The sequence below is a fragment of the Neofelis nebulosa genome, chromosome 10 (genome assembly GCF_028018385.1).
Source record: "Neofelis nebulosa isolate mNeoNeb1 chromosome 10, mNeoNeb1.pri, whole genome shotgun sequence".
NCBI classification, from domain to species: domain Eukaryota; kingdom Metazoa; phylum Chordata; class Mammalia; order Carnivora; family Felidae; genus Neofelis; species Neofelis nebulosa.
In genome coordinates this window covers 48,363,515-48,387,235 of record NC_080791.1, presented here as the reverse complement: position 1 = coordinate 48,387,235, position 23,721 = coordinate 48,363,515, and the positions used below count along the sequence as shown (strand labels likewise).

General features: G+C 36.4%; 1 protein-coding gene across 29 annotated transcripts in view; it reads right to left on the bottom strand.

The window, feature by feature from the left end:
* DLG2 (discs large MAGUK scaffold protein 2) overlaps positions 1 to 23,721 on the bottom strand; it is a 2,097,061-nt gene that overhangs the window by 743,922 nt on the left and 1,329,418 nt on the right. Inside the window, exon 1 of one of the 29 annotated variants that reach the window (XM_058690315.1) lies at positions 1,751 to 1,977. The exons of 26 other annotated variants lie outside the window; for them this stretch is intronic. In XM_058690315.1, coding sequence (XP_058546298.1) covers positions 1,751 to 1,855 — 105 coding nt within the window. In that variant the 5' untranslated portion in view covers positions 1,856 to 1,977. Of the gene's footprint in view, positions 1 to 1,750; positions 1,978 to 23,721 lie in introns of those variants that run through there. 2 more of the 29 variants (XM_058690324.1, XM_058690322.1) reach the window with 2 other exon arrangements.

Here is a 23,721-nt window from a genome sequence, read left to right as displayed (position 1 = left end):
CCATGGACTATGGAAACTAAATCCAAGGCTATTTTTTTCCAATAAGGGTCTATCCCCTACATCAAAACACTGCCACTCCCAACATAACCCCATTTTGATGCTTTAGTCAAGTTTTAATGTTTTCTCCAGATAGTTTTAAATAGAGATAATTTTATGAGGTCAGCATAGACAAAGCTGTTGATGAAAACTGCCATGTACTAACTGGAAATGCTAGAATTGGAGATTTACTATTTGGTTTCATTTCTTAAGTGCTCGACAAGCACTCTTTGCTGTGCTACACACTTCTAGAACCTGGAGATAAATGCATCCTATATTCAGGGAGTTCAAGACAGGACAATAAGAAAACAAATAAGTAAGTGTTAGTTTCTTCCTTAAACTTACTTTAATTTTCTCTTTCACTCCAATAAATGACAATATAAGAGACAGAGAAGAAAACACATGCAACAAAATATGTTAGGTGATAAATGGGAGGTGCATGCAAGGAGCAGAAAAGGGAGAAAATAACTGCCTGGCCAGAGAAAGCTCCAAAACGAGGTGATACTAGCTTCACAAAGAGTATCATATTCTCCCTGATAAAACAACGGAAGAAAAGCTTAATAAAGACAGGAGAAGCAAACTATACACATCAGGTCTCAGTTCAATGTAGAATCATTATAACTTATTCTGTTGTGGAGAGATTTTCACCATTAAATTCCTTGAAAAAATTATGTTTTATGTCTTTAACTATCAAGATCAATTTACAGAGGTCCAACTAGAAAATAGTACTCCGTGAAAAGAACTTTAAAGATATCACAGTCTTTGAAACATTTAGGTGATTCCCAAGTTACAGACAAAAATACAATATCACCTAACTTCAGTCAGTTGAAAATAACTTGAACTTCAAAGAAGATTTATTCCAACTATTGACAGAGGTATGTCTCTTGAGTTTCTACATCAGAAATAATGTTTTTCATAAGCTACTCCACATACATTTTTAGCAGAGACTAATTGTTAAGAGTTTCCTTTATTCTTAATTCTTTTATTCTTGATCCTTCAAAACAGATTCAATTAAAGAATCAAATGTTTTAAAACTCTTATTCCACCTCATCTCAGCCTATCTAATGTAGCCACCCTCATTCTTCCTGTTAAATAATTATAAGCACAAACATTATTTCTGTAATATATAACACAATGACACTGACTTATTAATTCATTTTATATATCTATATACTTCTACCAGCTACACTTACAAATTTCTAAAGAGTGCATCACTGCTTTACTAAAGGAACAGTCACGCTTTCAAGAGAGATTTTATGGTGGATTTCATTTGAATAAATAACCAAAATGTAAGAACTAACTTTTGGAATCTTGATCTATGTATCAAACCCACTGCAAAAAGATATTCAAGCCATTCTAAGGAGTTCTGAGAGAATAAGCCAAGAAATACATACTGCAAGTTGTATCAAATATTAATATGAGAAATATCAATCTTGCTCCCTTTCTTTAGTACATGTTACTGTTAGGCACTACTATTTTCAAGAGGATGAGTTTGCTTGGACCACTATTTACTCTTTCTCATTGATCAACGTCTGGCCATATTAAGAATTCAGACTTCATACAGAACAAGACAGAGATATATTTATCCCAAACCAAAGCTACAGAGAAGATACCACATCTTTAAATGCATATAATACATGCCATTTATCTACAGCTATAAAAGGAAAAAGAAGAAGAAAAAAAATTTATGAATATAAAATGAAATTTTCCTTACCGGAATGAATGCATGTTGCATAGCTTGCTCACATTGTTTTAAGGAAGCAATAGTATCCCACAAAAGCTGATAATTTTCAGCCCGGGAAGCACTTGGCCGTTGCATAGCGAAAGCTAGTAACACTCAAACTGAGCTCAAAGAACCCAGTTGAAGAAGGAAAAAACCCTGCAGATCTGTTACATAAACTTCTTAATTAGATCTGCTACACAAACTGCTATCTTAAGACTTAAAAAAAAAGTTAATCAGAACATTTCTTTTGGGGGATAACTGGGCATGACTTGAACAGAGACAGATGTTTTCATTGGGAAGGATTTTCGTTCCCACACTTGTGAAAAGCAATCCCATCAATGTTCCCCTGTCTTCACACGGGTCTGGCGAAACTGCACATACCATAAGTGTGTGGGGGGAAAGAAGTAGGAGGGAAGGAGATGTGAAAAAATTTCTACCAGAAGATTTGGGTGGCAGGCCATGAAGGTAAAATTTGAGTAGCTTGTGAAAAGTAGTAAAATTAATGGCAGTGGGTTATATACACCCATATATGTTTATATGCAGGTGTCTATACTTGTCTGCTGTGAGAGAAATGCAACCATATACATTCATTCTCATAGTGTTATTTAATATGTCCAACTCTCTTCTCACTTTAGTTAAGAACTAAACATGACATATTTTTTCATCTATGGAGCACCATTGCCTTTATTAACTACAGAGTTGTGTCCCTGAACCTATCCCTAAAGACCAGCCAGAAGGTTCTTAAGTATAAAATGTAGTCAATTATTTATCTTAAAATATAAAAGCAGTTAGAAGACCTTTCTGTTGCTTTATGTCGTAGAGAAAAGTCACATTTATTTGCTATTCTAAGTAGAATTTTCATAAATAATGCCAGGAGAATTGAGCCTTTAAACAGTCTTGGGACCAGAGAGTTGTCTTCCCAGAATTTGAACATGTTAATTCCAAAGAAATTGGTTGCACACTTTAACAGCAGTAAGGCTAGTATAAAGTACTAAATAAATATAGTACATATTCTAAGGCCTTCTTCACCTAATCAGGAGCCCACAAAGTAAAGTGAGGCTCCTCCACTAGCCCCTAGTCTTTGTGGGATTGGTGACTTGGGGGTAATGCATTTTAAAAGGAAAGACTGAGCACTCACAAGTTCCAAAGGAATCTGTACTCTCAGAGCTAGTCATGTAGCCAACAGGAGGACATTTATTCAAGTATTTCTAGAGGTAAGGGGTAAACTGAGGGCAATACATAATATAATGAATAAATTGTGCTTTTAATTGACCCAAAAAATCTAAGGAGTACAAAACAAGGCACAAATTATGGGAAACAGTTTGATGACATAAATGAAGGAATTTTGCTGTATATTTTTAGAAGAGCTGCATGATTTGGGTTACCTAGTTTTTCTGCATTTATGTCATGGCAATGGCAGATTAGTTCATGATAATGACCTTGTACTATGAAAATCTCAAAGGCTGAAAGGTTTCCTCCTATCTCAATTATTTTTCAAATTTAATGAAGGAATTGGAAGTAGAATTGATCTTCCAAAATTTCTACCTGGGCTAATTTGTAGGAAGATTATTTTTCCTTAATATCTCATGAGTACACACCATAAGGCTATTGCCATTAGTTTGTTTTTCAATACGAATTCAACCAACCTTCTCTTTTTCTCATTCATGGTGTTCTGTTCAGCTCACACCCACAGTCCCTCCTCTGCCTTCATTCCTGCCCTTATACTCTCCCATCTGCCCCAGCCACATGCTTCTTCCTTACACATTGTGGACCAGCCAGCCCACAACTTTCAGAAAATATTCCTTCCCTAGTAAATGCTCAGTATTTCTTTGCAAACAACAGGAAAATATAAAGTTGTTTTCTATGTTATCCTCCAAAATTTCAGCCATCCTTTCTGAATCCTTTGAGCAAATATTCACCATTATTCCAGCCCCCAGCTGAATCTTCTGTCCTACCATGCATTTCTTCTACCTCTTGTCTGCCAGCTCCCTTCCTTCTTTCATTTAAGCAGCATGTCCAAAAAGATCCTCCTTTCCTTACTCTTTAGAAACAGGGTAGATAATATGCAGTCTACATGTAAAAACTCTACATAAAAAAAATGACCTTGGAATCATTCATTCTTCAATAAGCATATTAATCATTTCTCATGTGTTATACTTTTTATTGTACTATATACAGATGCACAAATCAGATGGTGAGGCTCTCTTTAAGGAGCTTAAAGACTAATTGAAGGGACAATATCCAGGCATGAAAAACAAAAGCCAATTTAGAAAAAAGGGTTATAAAAGAGGCAGCACAAACTATTCACAAAACAATGAAAAAGAAAAAAAAACATCCATTGGGAAAATTAGGGCAGCCTCATGGAAGATTTAGTACTTTGCTAGAGCTTAAGTTAGGGTAAAATGTGGACATGCAAAGATAGAAAAGGGATATTCCTGAGGAAAGAAAAGTAAAACAAAGGCATAGGGTGGGAAATTAGAGGCCATTACTGATTGGTTTGGAAGGAATATGACACTAAGAGAGTTTAATAGTAAAATTTACACTGGAACTAAAGCTACTCTTAAATGCAAACTCAATAGCTTCTTATTCCTAATGCTAACCAATCTTAGCTCTGACCAATTTTTAGAGCATCCATATGCATAAATTCAGTGAAACTCTTCTTAAACCTCATGAGGTGGTAAATTAATTCCATAGATTTATCCTCCACTTTTAAAAATATTTAGTTATTTTGAGAGAGAGAGAAAGCATGCAGGAGTAGGAGAAGGATAGAGAGAGAAACCCAAGCAGCCTTGGTGCTGCTAGTGCTGAGCCTGATAAGGGGCTGAGGGCTCCATGTCATGAACCATGAGATCATGACCTGAGCTGAAACCAAGAGTGGGGTGTTAAACTTGACTGAGCCACCCAAGTGCCCCTCCCCCACTTTTTAAATAGGTGCATTGGTATACTTTGGAGGCTTTAGGTGGCTCAGTGATTTAGGTCATGTTACCTACTTACTTAATTATTTAGTTTTTATTAAACACAAACAACATGTTTTATACTCAAGCCCAATCGGTCTTTTTTTTTTTTTTTTTTTTTTTTAGGAGAGAGAGTGCGCGAGCATGGAGTGGGGGTGGGGGTGTAAGAGGGTGTAAGGTTGGAGTGGAGGGAGAGGGACAGAAAGAGAGACTCTTACACAGCTCCATGCCCAGCTCAGAGCCCCACATGGGGTTCAATCTCACGACCCCGAGATCACAACCTGAGCTGAAACAAAGAAATCAAGAATCTGACACTTAACTGGCTGAATCACCCAGGCACCTCTAATCTTGTAAATTCTGTAATCTATTACCTTCAACATTCAAGCGTAGTACACCATGAATCTTACTTGATCAAATATTTGACTTAGTGCAACTTGGCTTAGTTTAATAAACATTTATTGAGTTCTACTATAATCTCAGCATGGTGCTGGAAACAATGCAAAGGTAAATATATTTCAATCCTCTGTTTCTTTTCAACTACTTTTCATTGTGCATTTGCCCCTGCCCACAAAGTTAGAGTACACATGTTTTCATCCTGTTAGCATAATGCCTGATATGTAATGGCTACCAAATTTCTGTTAAACATTCAGTCATTAGGCCATATGTACCTCATATTTAAATACATTGCCATGTTATAAATTAGATTACAGAGCTAAGAATGTCTAAAAATACTTTTTGTGTGGTGGTATTGCCATGCCCAGGCAATTCTGCTTTTGAATGCTTTCTATTGGTGATTTGTTTAAATATAACTTTATGGCAATTGTACTTCTAGTAAGAATGGAGTGACAGGGCTTGGATTTATAGTCCAGTCTGAAGAAACCAAAAACAGGAAAAAAATACATGAAACAATGAATTTCAAGTACGGACACCAGCCAACAAAGAAGAGTGAACTCTGAGAGACAGGAAACAAGTAAGGTAAGTCCTATAACTACCCCATCTACAACCTTGAATATCCATGCCACAATGAAGGGAGAGAGAATCCAAATGAAACCCAATGAACTTGCTGAGTTGATGAGACAGGGTTGTTTTTCTGAAGAGACCAAAGTGACAAGTAAAAACAGAGACATCTATAATTATAATTGGAGATTTTAATACCCTAAATAATTAATAGAATTCACAGAAAGAAATCTATAAAGTTATAGAAGACCTTTACAAAACCATCCATGAATTTGAACTAATGTACCTTTAGAGAACACTCCACCCAGCAATGGCAAAATGCACATATTATTTTCAAATGCTCGCAAAACATTTACCAAGATAGAACATATTTTGAACCATAAGTCAAATTTTAATAAATTTAAAAGGAGTCATGTTAAAAAAAGTATATTCTCGGACCATAGTGAAATTAAGTTAGAAATTAAGGTAAAACAATCTCTGGACAGTCCTAAAATATTTGGAAATTAAATAAAACAGTTATAAATAACCCACTGGCTAAAGAACAAATAAAAAAGAAATTAGAATGTATTTTGAACTGAATGAAAATAAACCATAACATATCAAAATTTGTTGGATATCCTTAAAGCCAAAGTTAAAAGAACATACATAGCACTAAACACCTATTTTAAAAAGAATAAGAAAAAAAAGAGCTCAAATTAGTGATCTCAGCTTGCACTCTTCACAACCAAAAAATATAGCAAGAACACAATAAAAGAAGCAAAAGAAAGGAAATAAAAAGGATCAGAAGAGAAAGTAAAGAAAATCAATAAAACTAAGAGCTAGTTCTTTGATAATATTAATAAAATTATAATCCTCTAGGAAGACTAATGAGGGAAAAATGAGGAAAGAAATAAATCATCAAAATCATGAATGAGAGAGGTAGTAGCATCACTATAGATCTTATAGCCTCCATGAAAGTTTCAATAAGAAAATCTCATAAAAAACTTTATGTCAACAAATTTGACACCTTAGATGAAGTGGATACTTTTCTTGAGAAATATAAAATACTAATTCTCACTCAAGAGAGTAAGTAACATAAATAGCTAATCCATATATTTATCAAAGATAGTGAGGGGTGCCTAGGTGGCTCAGTTGGTTAAGGGTCTGTGTTCGGCTCAGGTCATGATCTTGCAGTTCGTTGGTCAGAGCCCTGCATTGGGCTCTGTGCTGACAGCTCATAGCCTGGAGCCTGCCTCAGATTCCATGTCTACCTCTCTCTGCCCCTCCCTGGCTTGCACTCTGTCTCTCAAAAATGAATAAACATTAAAAAATTTTAAAGGTATCGAATTTGTAATTAAAAACCTATCACCGAGAAACTCCATGCCCAGATGCCTTCACTAATGAATTCTACCAAGTATTTAAGGAAGAAATAATAATGCTATACAAATTCTATCAGAGAACTAAAGAGGAAACAATACTTTCCAACTTGTTTTTTGGGGGCCAGATTACCCTAGTACTAAGCCAGATGAGGATATTACCAGCAAAGCAAATACCCATATGCCCTTATATATGCAAAAATTCTAAACAAACTTTAAGTAAATCGATTCCAACAATATATAAAAAAGGTAGTGAATCATGACCAAGTAGGTTTAACTTTTGAAAACAATACAATATGATTCATGATATTATTTTTTTTAATAATACAAAAAACAAAAAGAAGCACATGATTATTTCAATAGGTACAAGAAACACCATTTTACAAAATTCAGTATCTATTCCTGGCTTAAAAAACAAAAACAAAAACAAAACTTTCAGGACAAGATCAGAATGTCTCTTCTTTTTTTAAATGTTTTTTCAATTAATTTATTTTGATAGAGAGAGAGCACACTAGTAAGTGGGAGAGGGGCAGAGAGAGAGGAAGAGTGAAAATCCCAAGCAGACTCCGTGCTGTCAGCATAAGAGTCTCACAAGGGACTCCATCTCACAAACCATAAGATCATGACCTGAGTTGAAATCAAGAGTTAGATGCTTAACAAACTGAGCCACCCAGGCACCCCAAGACATGTTTTTTCTTATCACTTATATTCAGCATTGTCTGGTAGGTTCTAGACAGTGCAACAGGTCAATAAATAGACATTGGAAAGGGAGAAATAAAAGTGTCTTTCTTCCCATAAGGCATAATTGTCTATGTAGAAAATTTCATGGAATCTAAAACAAATTCTAGAATTTATAAATGAGTTTAGCAAGGGTTGCAGAATACAAGATCAATATACAAAGATCAATTGTATTTCTCTGTATTAGCAGTAAATAAATGTTAACTGAAATAAAAATAATACCATTTATAAGATAAAAATATAAAATACTTAGGGATAAACTGTATAAAACATGTGCAAGCCATGTACACTGAAAAAACACATACATTTCCTGAGAGAAATTAAAGACATATAAGTAGAGAGATATACCATGTTTCTGGGTAAGAATAGTCAATATTGTTAAGATATCATTTTTTGAAAATTGATTTATAGATTCAATGCAATGTAATCCCAATCAAAAACTCTGCAATGCTATTTGTTTGTTTGCTTATTTGTTTGTCCTGGAAAAACTGCTAAGCTGATCCTAAAATTATATAGAAATTCAAAGAATATAGAATAGCCAAAACAACTTTGAGATGGAAAAACAGAATTGGAGAAATAAATCTTACCTGTTTTCTAGTCCTATTATAAAGTTAAGGTAATCAAAGCAGTGTGGCACTGGCATAAAGATAAATAAACATACCAAGAGAACAGAAAAGAGACTCCACACATCTATAGATAACTGATTTTCAAAATAAATGCAAAGGGAATTCAATGGGGAAAAGGTAATCTTTTCAAGAAATGATGTTGGAACAATTGGATATCCAAATGCAAAACAGCAAATTTTGAATTATGTCTCTCTTTACAAATTTTTTTAATGTTTTTTTTTTTTGAGACAGAGAGAGACAGAGCATGAGTGGGGGAGGGTCAGAGAGAGAGGGAGACAGAATCTGAAGCAGGCTCCAGGCTCTGAGCTGTCAGCACAGAGCCTGACGTGGGGCTTGAACTCACGGACCGTGAGATCATGACCTGAGCCGAAGTCGGACACTTAACCAACCGAGCCACCCAGGCGCCCCACCCAAATTAATTCAAATTAAATTATAGACCTAAATGTCTAGAGTTTAGACATTTTTCTAAATTAAACTAGAAAAAGAAAAAAAGTTGAAGAAAATCTTTGTGACTTTTGGTTAGATATATTGGTATGTATATTGTAACAGATAAGTGAAAAGGAATGAACTATTGGTACATACAACAACTGAATGAATTTCAAAATAACCAAGCTGAATCAAAGAAAACATTAAAAGTACATATTGTTTATCCCATGTATACAAAATCCTAGAAAATGCAAACTAATCTATAGTGACAGAAAGGAAAATCTGGGAATAAGGGTAAGGAAGGTCAGGGGAGGAAGTTGGATGGAGAGATTACAAAGGTACATGATGAAACTTTTGAGGGTGATATAGATACATTCATTACCTTAAATGGATGGTATCATAGGTCAAAACTTATCAAATTATACATCTTAAATATCTTCAGTTCATTGGATATTAATTATACCTCATTGAAGCTATTTTTAAAAAGTTCTCTAAAATTCATAGAAAAACCATCAGAAAGTATCACTCTCCTGGGTTTTATCCCAAGTGATAAATTCTGTCACCCTTTAATGTTACAAACTTATAGTTTGATCCATCTCCCATAGGAAGGGAGAGGATTAGAAAACAATGACTTTCTAGCAAGAAGGGAAACAAAATATACACGTAAGCTTAACAAGAGGAAAGGACCAAGATTTCATATCTGGGGGCCTTACTCTTAGTTATGATTCTTGCCTTAATTATCTCTAAGATCTTGGTTCAGTTATTTTGCTTTGACAAGCTAAAATTACTCATCTATAAAATGAAGATCTTAGATTCAATGAACATCTCTTGTTTCTTTCAGTTAGAATTCAGTGATTTGTGAATATATTTTAATCCTCAATAATTCCGTTTTCCTCTCAAAGTAAGCACTTACAGACAAGACCTTAAGTTTAGCAAAGATATCCCAAGTAATTCTGAATTATGCATTATGTCATACGTGTTGACAATCTCTCTCTAGTAATACAGTAAATTCTCTTGAGGGTAGGATCCTCCATCGTAAAAACTCTGGTTTCCCTGTCATATTTGAAGTTCAGAGCTTACATAATTGTAACAGTGACATTATAACATATTAAAATTGTAAGGATAGAAATTTACCATTTTACTTTGTTAAAAACTACTTTACCCTGCAGCATCAAGGTGCTATTCTCAATATACAGATAGAGAAATAGGTCCACAGAAGCTAATGTAACTTGCTTTGCCACTTACTAGCTATGCTACCTTGGACAGGTCCTTAGTTTCTCTGCTTCAGTTTGTCATCTGCAAAGTGGAGATTATAACAGAACTCACCTCTTAGGTAGTATTTGTACAATTTCATCTGTCTATCTATATATCTATCATCTATCTCTCTTTTTTATGTTTAATTTGTAGATAGAGCACGAGCAGGAGAGGGCGGGGGAGGGGGGCAGAGACTCACTGACAGAAGAGAACCTGATACGGAGCTGGAACTCATGAATCATGTGATCATGACCTGAGTAAAAGTGGGATGCTTAACCCACTGAGCCACCCAGGCACCCTAATATTTGTAAAACTCTAGAGAAGAGCCAGGCACACAGTACGCTAGTAGCATTTATGAAATTAATCCATTTCATTTTAATTTGTTAATATATTTAATAAATAAGTACTAATAAGTAGGTAATAAGTAAAATCTATAATAAATTCATATCTTATGGTTCTATTTGACTAGTGATCAAGAAATATTTAGGTAGTTGCAGACTGACCTTCCCTGACCACTACCACACCCTACTCTAAAGTATGTATCCTCCTAATGTTCTTTCTCCCAGAACCTTGTTTGTTTCCTTCATAGTTCCCATCTTAACTTGAAATATATTTGTTTGTTCACTTTTTACTTTTAGTCTCTTCCACTAAACTATAGTTTCAGAGAAGAGAAGCAAATGTACACTCAGCATCAGCACAATGCCTGGGACATGATGGGCTCTTTCAGTGTTTGCTTGATATTACTGCTATTAATGAGGCCTAGAATAGATAAAAGCTTAATAAAACTTTGATAAACTTATGTTAGTATGCTTATTATGGGGTGTGTGTGTGTGTATTTTTCAAGATACAGGATGAATTTGGCCACGGTTCGTATCAAAAATTCACATCTGACCCATTTTCTCCTATTTAAGAGAGAATGACATGTCTTTTTCGATAGGGGCAAAACTCATGTGAGTGTACCAGGGTAAAGGGGGGCAGGAACTTTTACTGTATGCAGCAGTGCTCCAGAGGGCATGAAATGTCCTATAGTATATAAAAAATCATACAAAAGAGAAGTGTGCTATATATTTAATCAGTCAGTCACACTTCAAACATGCTTAAGAGATGCAAGTCATTGCAAAGTGTGCTATTCCCTGTTCTCTGCACAGTCTGGATTCCTAAACACAGAACTATCAAGGAAAGAAAGAGAGTGATCCCAAGGAAGCAGACTGAAGCAGTCAGGACACTAAGCTCTGCTTTGAACATAGTTCTACCTACCAGTAGATGACAGCAACATTAACCCTCAGGGTAGTTAAGGTCAGAGCTAACCTGGATAAAACTAGGAGGCAGATCAAATGTGTCTTCCTCATTTTCTTCCCCTTCAAGAGTCCTCTGCTCTTCTCCTTGGACTCTCCTGACAGAAGAAAATCTCCAAGAACTCACCGATAAGACAGTAATAAGAATCTGGGGTGCCTGGGTGGCTCAGTCCATTAAGCATCCGACTTTGGCTCAGGTCATGATTTCAAGGTTCATGATTTTGAGCCCCGTGTCAGGCTCTGTGCTGACAGCTCAGAGTCTGGAGCCTGCTTCAGATTCTGTTTCCCTCTCTCTCTGCCCCTTCCCCGCTCACACTCTGTCTCTTTCTCAAAAATAAATATTAAAAAAAAGAATTTAATATCTGCCCCCTACTTGCTTTCTGGACTCTTTTTGAGGGTAGGTGTGATTCTTATTCATCTGTTTATCCCCAGGCCCTAGCATGCTGCCTAGCATATAGTGAGGATGGGCAAAGGTTTGTTATACAAACAGATGAATGTGAAAAGTATTTCATTTAATGTTGATAATGACAGAAATTCCTTATATTTATAGACTACATTTTGCTGACAAAGCACATTCACAATGAGGAATTCTCTGCCTTTTCACCCTCTGTCTATTCACTCATTCACATACTAAACATCAGGGGTGCCTGGCTAGCTCAGTTGAAGAGCATGCAACTTGATCTCAGGGTGGTGAGTTCAAGGCCCACCTTGGGCCTAGAGCTTATTACAAACAAACAAACAAAAACAAAAAACAAAAAAACAAAAACAAAAAAACCCCAAAACCAAAAACCAAATATTAGTAAATCAATGCCTTCTTCATTTAATACAGAACACAGATTTCTTTCCTGAATTGCATATTTGGCTGCATGCTGGTCATCTCCGCTCAAGTATCTCACAGACATCTCAGACTTACTGCCTTGAAAATCTGAACTCTTACCCTCTTTCCTTCCCCTCAAATCTGCTATTCTTTCATTTCTTTATCTAGTAAATCCCAGCTCCTTCCACTTGGTCGTTTAAGCCATATGCATTCATCACAGGAACTCCCAATATCTACTGCATCATGAACACTGGAATCTGCTCTAACCTTGCCCATCACCAATGTCATCATGTGCCCTTCTCCCCCACTCCATGATGCAGCCCCACAGGCCTGCTTCCAGTATGTAGGATATGATGAAGCTCATTCTTGTGTCAGTTCCTATGCAAATGCTACTTTGCTTCAAATCTTCTCCCACCTTTTCTCCAGAATTCTCTCCCACTTATCCTTCAAATCTCAGTTCCACTATGCACTGTAGGAGGCTTCACAGCATCTCTGTCCTCTCCTCACTAGATGTCAGTAGCATTCCCTTCCCCCAGCTTTAACAACCAAAAAAAAATCTCCAGCCATTGCCAAATGTCCCCCGGAGGGATGAAATCCCATCCAGTTGAAAACCACTACTCTAGACTCTGTCAGGGCCCCTGTCACAGCTTTTCATGAAACCTAGTTTATAAACCTCTTTTTTTGTGACTTTCAGATTATTGCTGAACTCCTCATTGGACTACCCTCCCATGGACAGAAAAGAGTCCCTTTGTTTATCATTACATCCCTGTATGTACATAATCTCTAGCATGAGATTGGTGCTCACTGAACATTTGTTGAATAAATGAATGGATTGGATTATCACAAAAACTACATGGAGTGTATACAGCCACAGTGAGCACTCCCATTTCTAAACTGAAGTAACAGACTGAATGATTAAATGATAGGCACGTGAATTGCACCAGGAATAAATGGTAGATATAAGACTTGAACTTAGGTTTTTCCACTCTCAGTTCTTTTTGGCAGCATATATTATTCGATTGACATTCCCATGTTTTAACCTTCTCAGATTACTTTATTTCCCTGGCTTCCATATTTCCCATTGCATTTTGTCTTTGCCATCTATGCAAGAGTATTATACTCCTAACTGTATTTCAAGGGCTGAGATGCCCAGGGCCTCACAGTAGCTTCCAATAAGGCTGCACTCTGATGCCTTTGAAACCTCACAACATATTAAATAGGTGATTAGGGCTTTTCATGTTGTAATAGGAATGCAAGATGGAAAAAAAAATCAATAACTCCCCTGAGTGAATTTGCTTTTATGGTATTCTTAGCCCTGTGGCCCACTCTAGTAAAAAGCCTGGAGAGAAGTAATCATATGACATGTAAGATAATCTGATTTTAATATAGGCATTGTAGAACTGCTAACTTGAACATAAAAGAACTTATAAAGATGCCTCACTAAAATTTCTTTTATTTCTGTGCTAAGTATGGTCAAACAGAAACATCTCAACTGGAAATAGAAAAAATATATATATTAATGGCAGTTTCCATATGCCTATTGCACTTCTATTTTCCAGAGGTTTGACATGCAAGATCTATATAGCATAACTACTCATTTTTTTTCCAAACAAGTATTTTTGAATGGCCTAAGTGTTTTGATGGCCAGTGAGGAGGTGGCTGAGAGGTCAGGGCACACTGTTAAGAGGTAAACCTGGCATGGAGAGGAACTGATGTTAGAATTTCCTTACTGGCAGCTAAGCCTGGGGGTTGAAGTCCTTTCTCCTCCATAAGCAATGCCTATTCTTTCCTATCTCTACACCGAGGCAGAGAGCACAGTTAAGGGTAGATGATCTGGAGTCAGATTTCCTGGGTTAGAATCCTAGTCAGACTATGTTTTAATTATATGACCTTGATCAGGATTCTCTACAGCCTGGGCTTCAGTTTCCTCATCTATAAAATAGGCTTGATAATGGCATTTATGTTATATGGTGGTTGTGAGGATTAAACAGATCAGCCCATGTGACCAGTATAAAATAAATGCCCAGTAAATAGTCATTAGCTGTTATCTTTATTTAAATATACATATTTCTTTTGCTATGTAACACAAAGTTCTATCCGTATGTCCTATGTTTATAATCTCACTAGTTCATAAATACCTCAAGAACCTAATCTTCATTGCATTTTCATCATTGTATAAGTATCTCACTTGATTCTTTAAAAAAATCCTAGGAAGCTAGAATGGTTTTATCTATTTTATAGACAGGAAACTGAGACCCAGACTGACTGGAATGTTCCAAGGATTATGCAGTTAGGCAGTGGTAGGGCCAGGACTAGAGCATTGGTCTTCTTAGGAAGACTCTTTTGAGCAGTTGATACCATAAAAATTTCATAGATTCACTTCTTGTCTCAACTCAGGATATCAAAATGGCCCTAAAAAGAAGTTCCCTGAATGTCTGTCCTCCCTTTTCCTCACTCTTATCAGTATGTCTCCACTAGGTCGCAACTACATATTTTAATCAGTATTTGAATAATACTCTGTCTCTCTCTTGCCTTCCCTACCTCTGCCTGCTCCCTCCATCTCTTTCCTCTCTTTTTCTCTCCCTTACCTCCACTTCTATCTTTTCCTTCTCTATCCCTTCCCCTGCACTCCTACACATACACACACACACACAGACACACACACACACACACACACACACACACACACACACACACAGAAATATCTTATTGGTCTATTTCACACAGAGGAGAGGGTGATGATTTTGATGTTTCCAACATATATGATGAGAAAATGGGGATCAGGTGAGAGCGAGGAAAGAAATGGAGTTTGAATTAAAGGTAGATAGACATATATATGTATAGATATATAGATACATAGATGGATGGATGGAGAGATAGATAATATGGAAAAGAGAAAGAGACAGTCCTTGATCCTAATAAAGCTTGTAGCCAGGGGAACAACAATTAATAAAAAATCTTGCTGGGAGATGATGAATGGGTCTGAGTGTCTGCTCCATTAATTATTTACTGTGTGAATTTGGGAAATTTGGTTAACCTTACCAAGTCTCAGCTTCCTGCTGTGTAAATAATGAATAATAATAATGTTTTCAATCTTCTGGGAATATTGTGAGGATGAGTGAATTGCTTAACATTTCTTAGAACATAAAAGAGTACTAAATAAATAATAATAAATAAATGTTGGCTATCATCAATAGTATTATCATTACAATTAATATTATTAATGCTATCAAGAAGGAGAAAGTATAGAAGGACTCTGAGGTGAGGGTGATAAATTTCTGTTTGGCATTTCAGGCAATAAAGAGCTATGAGGGGAAAGTATTAGTCAAAGAAAATTTATAGTTATTGGTTAAATGACTGGTAGGTTAAGTGCTACAAATGCAGGGAATTCAGCTAGGATTTATTTTCAAGAGCCAAGTGGTTCTGGGTTAGAACAAAAGCTAAATCCCAGTCTTAGAGTCATCCCAAACATTTATCCCTAGCGCTCATGAAGTCCAGGCCTATTCACCCCAAAATGAAGTTGCATGTAGAATGTTACTATATCACTAGCAAAACCCCAGATTAAACAAACTAAATCATTTGAGATTATACTATGGAGTCAAGACAGTGACATGTAAACTACTCGAAAGGCTAGCCATAAGCATAAATAATGGATTTCACCAAAATAAACCTTGTGAATTTGATTTCACTGAACTGTGCTGATGGGATCAAAGGTTAGTTAACATTGGGCTCACAAACATTTATACCAGGAGGAAGCTTTTTTAAGGCATTGAGACTAAATATTACTCAGGCACAGAAATATAATGTTTTGTTGGCTTTATAATTCCTTTAAATCAGCAGTCTCTCCCCATAAAAATATAAAAAAAGCATATGCTTTTTGATATCCTTTTACCCAGCAATAATTTCATTTCAAAAACATTTCAGTGAACACTAATTGAACAGAAACTGTCAATTTTCCTTTTACAATGAAAGGAAAATTGCTAGGATGAAAAGTTTCTAATCATTATATCTAATTAAAAAGTTAATCCTTAGTTTCCTCATCTTTAAGTTCCTCCAAATATAACAAAAGAGTTTCCTTTTCAAAAATGGTAGACAAAAGCAGTCATTAGGTAATGTTACTTCCACAGTAAAGCCACAAACTTGGAAATAATATTGGCCCAAGCTATTGTGAGAGAATTAGAAAAATTACAGGAATCAACAAAAATCTTGGCCTGTAGTGACCTATGTTTTTCAATGCAGAAAAAACCCATTTGAGAACCAACAGTGGGGGATCAAATAAGTAATTATGATCTAAGCCTTTTGTGCTTTGGAGACAGAAAAATGGGCTCTATATCCCAGCTATGGAGAAATGCGATGTGACTCACTCTCTTAATATGAGTAAGAGGAAGCTTTATAGGTTCAAAAAGAGAGAGAGAGCCAGAAGCAAGCTATCCTTTTAAATAGGTGAGGCTTTAGACCAAGATCCAACTTACAACCCATCTTCTAATGTCACCCTCCCCACAACAACCTCCTAATGCCTAGAGAAGAAAGGAGAAGAGCCTAGATGAATATGGGACATAATCCATCTACATATGATTGTCTCACATGGATCATGAGAAAGGGGTGGGGAATAGTTTTGAGAGGCTCAATGCAAATTGCAGGATTATGAGCAGGTTGTATTGACCATTTCTACTTCTTGCTTAGTGTTTTAAGTATTTTAGGGGATTGTATGGTGATAAAAGCAAGAAAGTCTCCTTCTAGGTGCCCTTTGCTAGAGGGAGTAGTAAACAGATCCATAATATAGCAATGCATTTTATAAGAGTAATGCTCCATGTGGAGCATCTGACTTCGGCTCAGGTCATGATACCGTGATTCACGAGTTTGAACCCCACGTCAGGTTCTGTGCTTACAGCTCAGAGCCTGGAGCCTGCTTCAGATTCTGTGTCTCCCTCTCTCTCTGTCCCTTCCCCACTCATGCTCTGTCTCTCTCTCTCTGAAAAATAAATAAACATTAAAAATTTTAAAGAGGGTTTCCTGATTTTCATTAACCAGGACCAGCAAGATCATTCTCAGTAACTAAGCCTACTCATTCTGATAATACTCAGTGCACCTTCTAACCCATTACAAAAGTCCTCACTAAAGGCTGAATATCTGCAGCTCTGAAATAAGCAAATACAATTAGATGTCAACTCAGATCATGGCCTTCACAGAGCAAAAGGGCAATCTTCCTAATGGATTTTTCTCTTCCTTCCAGACAAAATTCTTTCTACATTTTGCCTCTCAGGGAAAGGAGGGATAAAGATTGAGCAAATATTTTTTTTTTTTTTGGACAATGTTTTTTCCTATAAGGACCTTTTAGAGTTCACTGACATCCTCTGTTTTCTGCCTTTGCTTTCTTTCTGAGAAGCAAATACTGTGTACTAAACAGGAGTGAAAAATACGAAGCCCTTGCTCTTCTCCCTACAAGGTGTATGGCTGAAACTAAGCTTTTTGACATTTTTGAACCTTTATTTTCTCTACTGTAAAACAGGGATAATAATCCCTGTCATGGCAGGGGTCTTGGGGGATCAAAGAATGTGGAAACGCTTTGGAAATCACAAGGGATGATTATTTTTCTGTGTAAGGGAAAGAAAAATGTATTTAGCCTTTATTGGACATCTACCAAATACCAGGTAAAGCACTAAGCCCCTTATGTACTAGGTCTTTTAATAAAGTAACCCAATGGTATGGACATGATGCCCACAGAATAGGCAAGCAAAGGAAATGGTAGAGAGACTGAGTAATGTATCTAGGCTCTCAAAGCTTGTTAATTGTACAGGCAAAATTAAAATCAATCTTGTTTCTCTCCAAAGACAATGCTCAGCTTCCAGAAAGTAGGAAATTATGCTTTTGGTGCACAGTGGTAAAAATGCAAGGTTTGAGAGTGAATCAGCAAAGGCTTGAATGCTAATGCTGCCACTCACTTGGTGTTGCCATGGGTAAGTTGTTTAAATTCTCTCTGAAGTTTTGTTGTCTCATCTAAAAATGAGAAAGACTAGTGACTTTACACATAGTTGTGAAGATTTCTTGAAAAAATGCATACATAGCACTTAGCAGGATAGTTGGCGCACAGTTAACATTCAATACACATCAGTTATTGCTATTTCATCACTGAAAAACATTTGTTAGCAGCCAGTTCAGGAAATGCTTCAGAAAAATGTCACAGTCCCTTATAGTTTATTCTGAATAATTTGAAGATAAGGTAGATTTTATCATATACAACTAAAAATTGAATAAAATCATTGGAAGTCAGCTGAGCTAGCTAAAATATATGAGATTGAAGAAATCCAATCAGATATGAGGTGAAAGTTATGGTCAAGATAACGCAGAAAGAGTAAAGACAGGAAGAAAAGAATGAAAATTGCCAAATTTGACTAAGTGGGCAATGCACAAATCTTTCAGTATTTTGACTGACAGCTAACCTGGAGTCTAAGTTCTTGGCTACCCATTCACATGCATGGTATACTTTACATTATATATTCTAAATGATATAGGGCATATGGTCCCTTCATTGAAAACATTAAAAAGTCAAAGTTAAAATGCTAACCTCTAAAGTTAGATTCCCTCTTATTTAAAAACTTATTTAACAAGGCTAAAAAAAAATTTAAGTGTGAGGTTTCTCCTCACGCAATGACCTTTATCTCTGATTTATGCTCTGAAAAACAATCTACAGATGATGCAAAGATCTAGGAGATACAAGGGCCCATCTAAGAACAACAAGTCAACTTGGGTTTAAACATTGACTCCACTGATAGTTGGGCAACCTTGTATGAACGCTTCTCTTTAACTGTGAAATGGGAGTAATATCCTTAGTCTTTTAGAGTGATTGTGCAGGTTACAGAAGTTGATATGGCTCCATTTACAACCTAGTTCCTAGCACCTAGGAGGCAATAAGTTATCTTCACTTAGTTTCCTTTTTCTTAAGTATTTTGGAAAACATCTAATCTGTTTATTAAGTGTCCACAGGTTCTAAATTCATCCTTAGGTATTGATGAAACATAACACTGCTCCTGCCCTTGAGGATTTCACAGACTAGCTAATCATTTCATGGAACTGACACCATACACTATGATGGAATTAATATGGAGTGGAATGGAAAAACAACATGTTTAAATTGGTTGGGGGTCTAGGAGAGGGTGGGGAATAAGTAGACCAAGAAAAACTACAGACAAAAAGAAATGCTACATGTTCAAAGGTAGCCAGATTCTGCAGAAAAACAACAGAGGAAAGGATTTCCCAGGCTCAGAATAAAAGCACATGAGGTAGGTTATTCTTCACTCCTGCAGTTTAGAGTAGGGACGACTTCTCCAGTGAAATGCTCTGGGTCTCTTACGCCATTCCCAGAAGGAGAAAGAAGTTTTATACTGGGTAAGTTTGAAGAAACAAACTGGGCATGCTCAGCTCACTCTTTCCTTTTCTAAGACAGCCAGCCAGCCGGAGCTTTGCGATCTCTTTCCGCTGTGAGATAAGCTTAGCAAGGCAGGCTGTGCCTCTGCAGAAGCTGGCAGTTTGGGGCAGGGAGTAAATCTAGTTCAAAAGATCTTGGCAAACCCGTCTGACTGCCTACTATAGCCATTTCCTCCAATATAGCTTTTATCAGTAATAAATCTGTATTTTAAAAAAATCTCTATCAGAATCTGGCACCTTTATCTTATCTGGTTTTGTTTTAAGGTGAAAAAAAAAAAGACATTCTATTTATTGAGCTCCTCAGACTAGATAAAACATCAGCGTTTAGAAAGAAGAGAGTGCATAGTGTATTCAAAATGTGACAGGTTTTTTTTTCTTTTTTCTTCAGGAGACTAATGTACTTAGTACAGGGAAGAAAGAACTAGTTTTAAGGTTTCAAGTTGGTCAGTAAGTGGGTTGTGGGGCTTTTCTGTCATCCTAAAGGATTTGCACAATATCCCATAAGCAGTGTGAAGCCAAGGAAAGATTTGAAGTTGGAGAGATAAGAAGGCATTCTGTGGGAGGAAGGAATGTTGGAATATTCTGGCAGCTTGAGGTGCATGGGTTTGTGGTGCACTAGTGGCAAAAAGCCATTTTAAAGGCTGTTCCAACAGTCTAGGTAAGATCTTTGTGGGTAGATTTAATCATTGATCCAATATTGATCTCTAAAGTCTCTTAGAATCTAATAAATGTAAGACAGAAAGACAACATGCCTTACTGTGAAATTGCAGTTTTAAAATACCTTAAAGGCCAAGGGGAAGGGGTGGGGGAAGCTGCAGATACAGACAGTTCCCGACTTAGGTGCCTTGACTTACAATTTTTTGTCTTTACAGTACTGTGAAAACAATACACATTCAATAAAAACTATACTTTGACTATTGAATTTTGATCTTTTCCTGGGCTAGCGATATGCAGGATGATCATCTCTTATGATGCTGGGCAGCAGCAGCAGGATGGAGCTCCCAGTCAGCCACGGGACCCTGAGGGTAAACAAGCAAAGCACTTGCAACCATTCCGTGCTTCACTTTAAGTGCCATATTCAACAAATTACACGAGATACTCAACACTTTACTATACAATAGCCTTTGTGTTAGACAATTTTGTCGTAACTATAGGCTAACACAAGTGCTCTGAGCAGGTGTACGTGAAGCAAGGCTAAGCTATGATGCTCAGTAGGTTAGGTGTATTCGATGCATTTTCCAATCATGATATTTTCAATTTATGACAGGTTTATCAGGACTTAAACTCATTGTCAGTTGAGGAATATCCTTAATGAGGGTTCCAATAAGAGGGACTAAGCTCAGCTGTTGCTGAAATGAAGAGGTGATTACATGGACAATCTAGAGCTCATCAGAAATAATCACACCTAATTTAAAAGCCATTGTCTAAAAGACAAGCCAAATTTCACCAATCATGCAATAGGTTGATGTTTTGTGTGTGGGGGGGGGGGGAAGAGAGAGCATACAAGTCTCCTGCACCACCATAAAAAGAATAGGCATGGAACAGCACTAATGTAACAGACTAGAGCATAGAGGGTATTGGAAATATAATGTGTAACATGATTCATCTCATGATGTGACATGTAAACAAACAGGAGGGAATTTCTAGTGGATAGAGAGGAGAACTGCAAATCACAGCTGTCTGACTAATCACACTCTGGTCCTTGTTCCTCTTGTTAAACAAGCACTCTGTTTTGAAGTAACTAAATATTATGAATTTATATCTTCAAGCTGTTATGCATACATTGAAGAGGTTAAATTGAGCTAGCTTTTTGAAGAATATCCCTTGTTTTCTACTGCAGAAATGAGAGATAAAACTTAGGGATGCAATACCATATTTATTTAGCAAAACTTTGTTAAGGACTTATTGGATGTTATCTATTGTGTTGGTTAAGTGACAGATCTGTCCCTTGGATAGAACAATGGCAGCAGCCACACTGGACCCTGAGCTTGGAGGAGGAGATGTCCTTAAATTATCAATCATCTTTCAAATTTCAAAGGAATTTAGAAAGCTTTTCTCATTACAGTTTTTGAAGAATTTATCTCTATTCCAAAATGAAGTTCCAAGAAAATAAATAAATATTTAAATAGAATTTCCAAAAGAGCTGTAAGTACATTATTTTTTTAAAAAACTGTATTTTTCCTACTTCGTTCCTAAACTTACTAAATTTGGCCTCATTCCTAATCATCATTTTTTGAGCTGTATTGTGACCTAAATAAGTTTAGTTTTTTGATCACTTAATGCTTATCAGCTTCTTATAAATCAAGTCAACATCAACAAATGCGGGGTACTGTATGAATTAGTCCAGCACAAAGAAAAGAGTGACCCTCTGAGATCAGACCTGAGCTCCAAACATAAATCTGATCCTTAGTGGTATAAATTAGGGCAAGTTACTTTGTTTCTAAAAGTCCATTTGCTCATCTATAAAATGGGGAGTAGATGACCTATATCCCCACACTATTTTGAAGGTTATAATAAATTAATATATAAGAAATGCTTCACATATGACAGCAATTATTGTAATTTATAATTATGCCATTCACATAAAGTACATAGCATCATTGAATGCAAGGGCTATAAAGAAACTAGAGATCTAGGCTGCCATGTCTTTCCTTATTATTCATGGCTAACTGTGCTAATTTTCAGTTCTCTTTTCTGAGAGGTCCAAATGTAGCTTCACCGTCTTTCTTAGCATCACTGTCCATTCAGCCATCATGAATCAATCAGGGTCCACACAATGAAACATATTAATAATATTTTGCATCTAGTCTAGTTTCCTCCAGTTGACATGCACTAAAATTCTGACACTTGGTTTGGGTGGTTCAGAGTCCAGAGTTAGCCCAGCTAAATTTTCTGATTTCCAGTTCTGTATATTTCCAGTGGAATACACTCACTCACCTTCCTCTGAGTTGTGAAATTCAATATGAGTCCAAGCTGGGAGAGACAGATCACTTAACAGCCTTAATTCTGCTGAGGCATGAATTAAAGCATGACCCTTGCAATCTACAGTTACAGACTGATTTGAAACAAGGAACTGTTTAGGAGACAATTCATGCACTCTGTCAAGGCCAAAGCTATAATGGGGTCGACAATACAGTAATTTTAGTGATGGGATAATGGACATTATACCAAACTGCTGCCATGTTAGCCACAGGCATCACATGATAAGAGGACACTTTCAGATTCTACAAAATATGATTTATCAATTTTGACATCAATTTAGTCAATTGGGTCTGGAATGTACAAAGGGAATATCTGTTTCCAGTCACAGGTTTATTCCTAAAAAATACAACTTACTCATTACTGTTTTAAAGTCACATTGAAGTTTAAAGAAGGAATGTTTAGAAATGTCTTAGAAAAATGTTTGTTTATGTTCCAAAAATCCTCTTGGAGGATTTCTAATGAACTTAATAAATGGTGTTCAAGGGATGTACTCAAGATTTCATAGTTCAACCAAAAAGAAATGAATGGAGAAAGAGAGATGGGAGACCATATGCTTGAACCATATGCTCTAAATAATATACTAATACTACTACTACTAATAATTTTCAGTAAAGTTAAATGATTACTTTATTTCCTTATTAGCATCCACCCAAACTCTAAGTAGTGACTTTCCTAGATAGAGATTATCCATCATCGAATGTATTTAAACAAGTTATTAAAAATATCTTTCTCATGAAGGTATCAGAGGGAGGACTCAATGCTGGAGCTGCAGAAGAAGGGAAGGTTAACATCGCATATTTGGTGGGCCATGATCTATTGCCTTGCGCTTGGTATTTGAGGGCTTTATTAAGACACCTTCCCAATTTCCACCTTACAAATGTAGTAAATTATAATTGCTCTCAGGTGATTGAAAACTCAGCCATGCAAGTTAACCATAAAGAAATGAAAGAACACTTAGGCCAGCAGGACTGTTGAAAATATCCTCCCTAAAGAAAAAACTGTATCAATCTGAAGTTTGGAAAGATGTTAGAATACAGAAGGAAAGCAAAGAAAAAGGGAAATCAGAAAGGCAATCATTGCCAACCAGTCAGGAACACACTAGGTGGGAAGGAGTGGGAACATTTGGGTTCAAA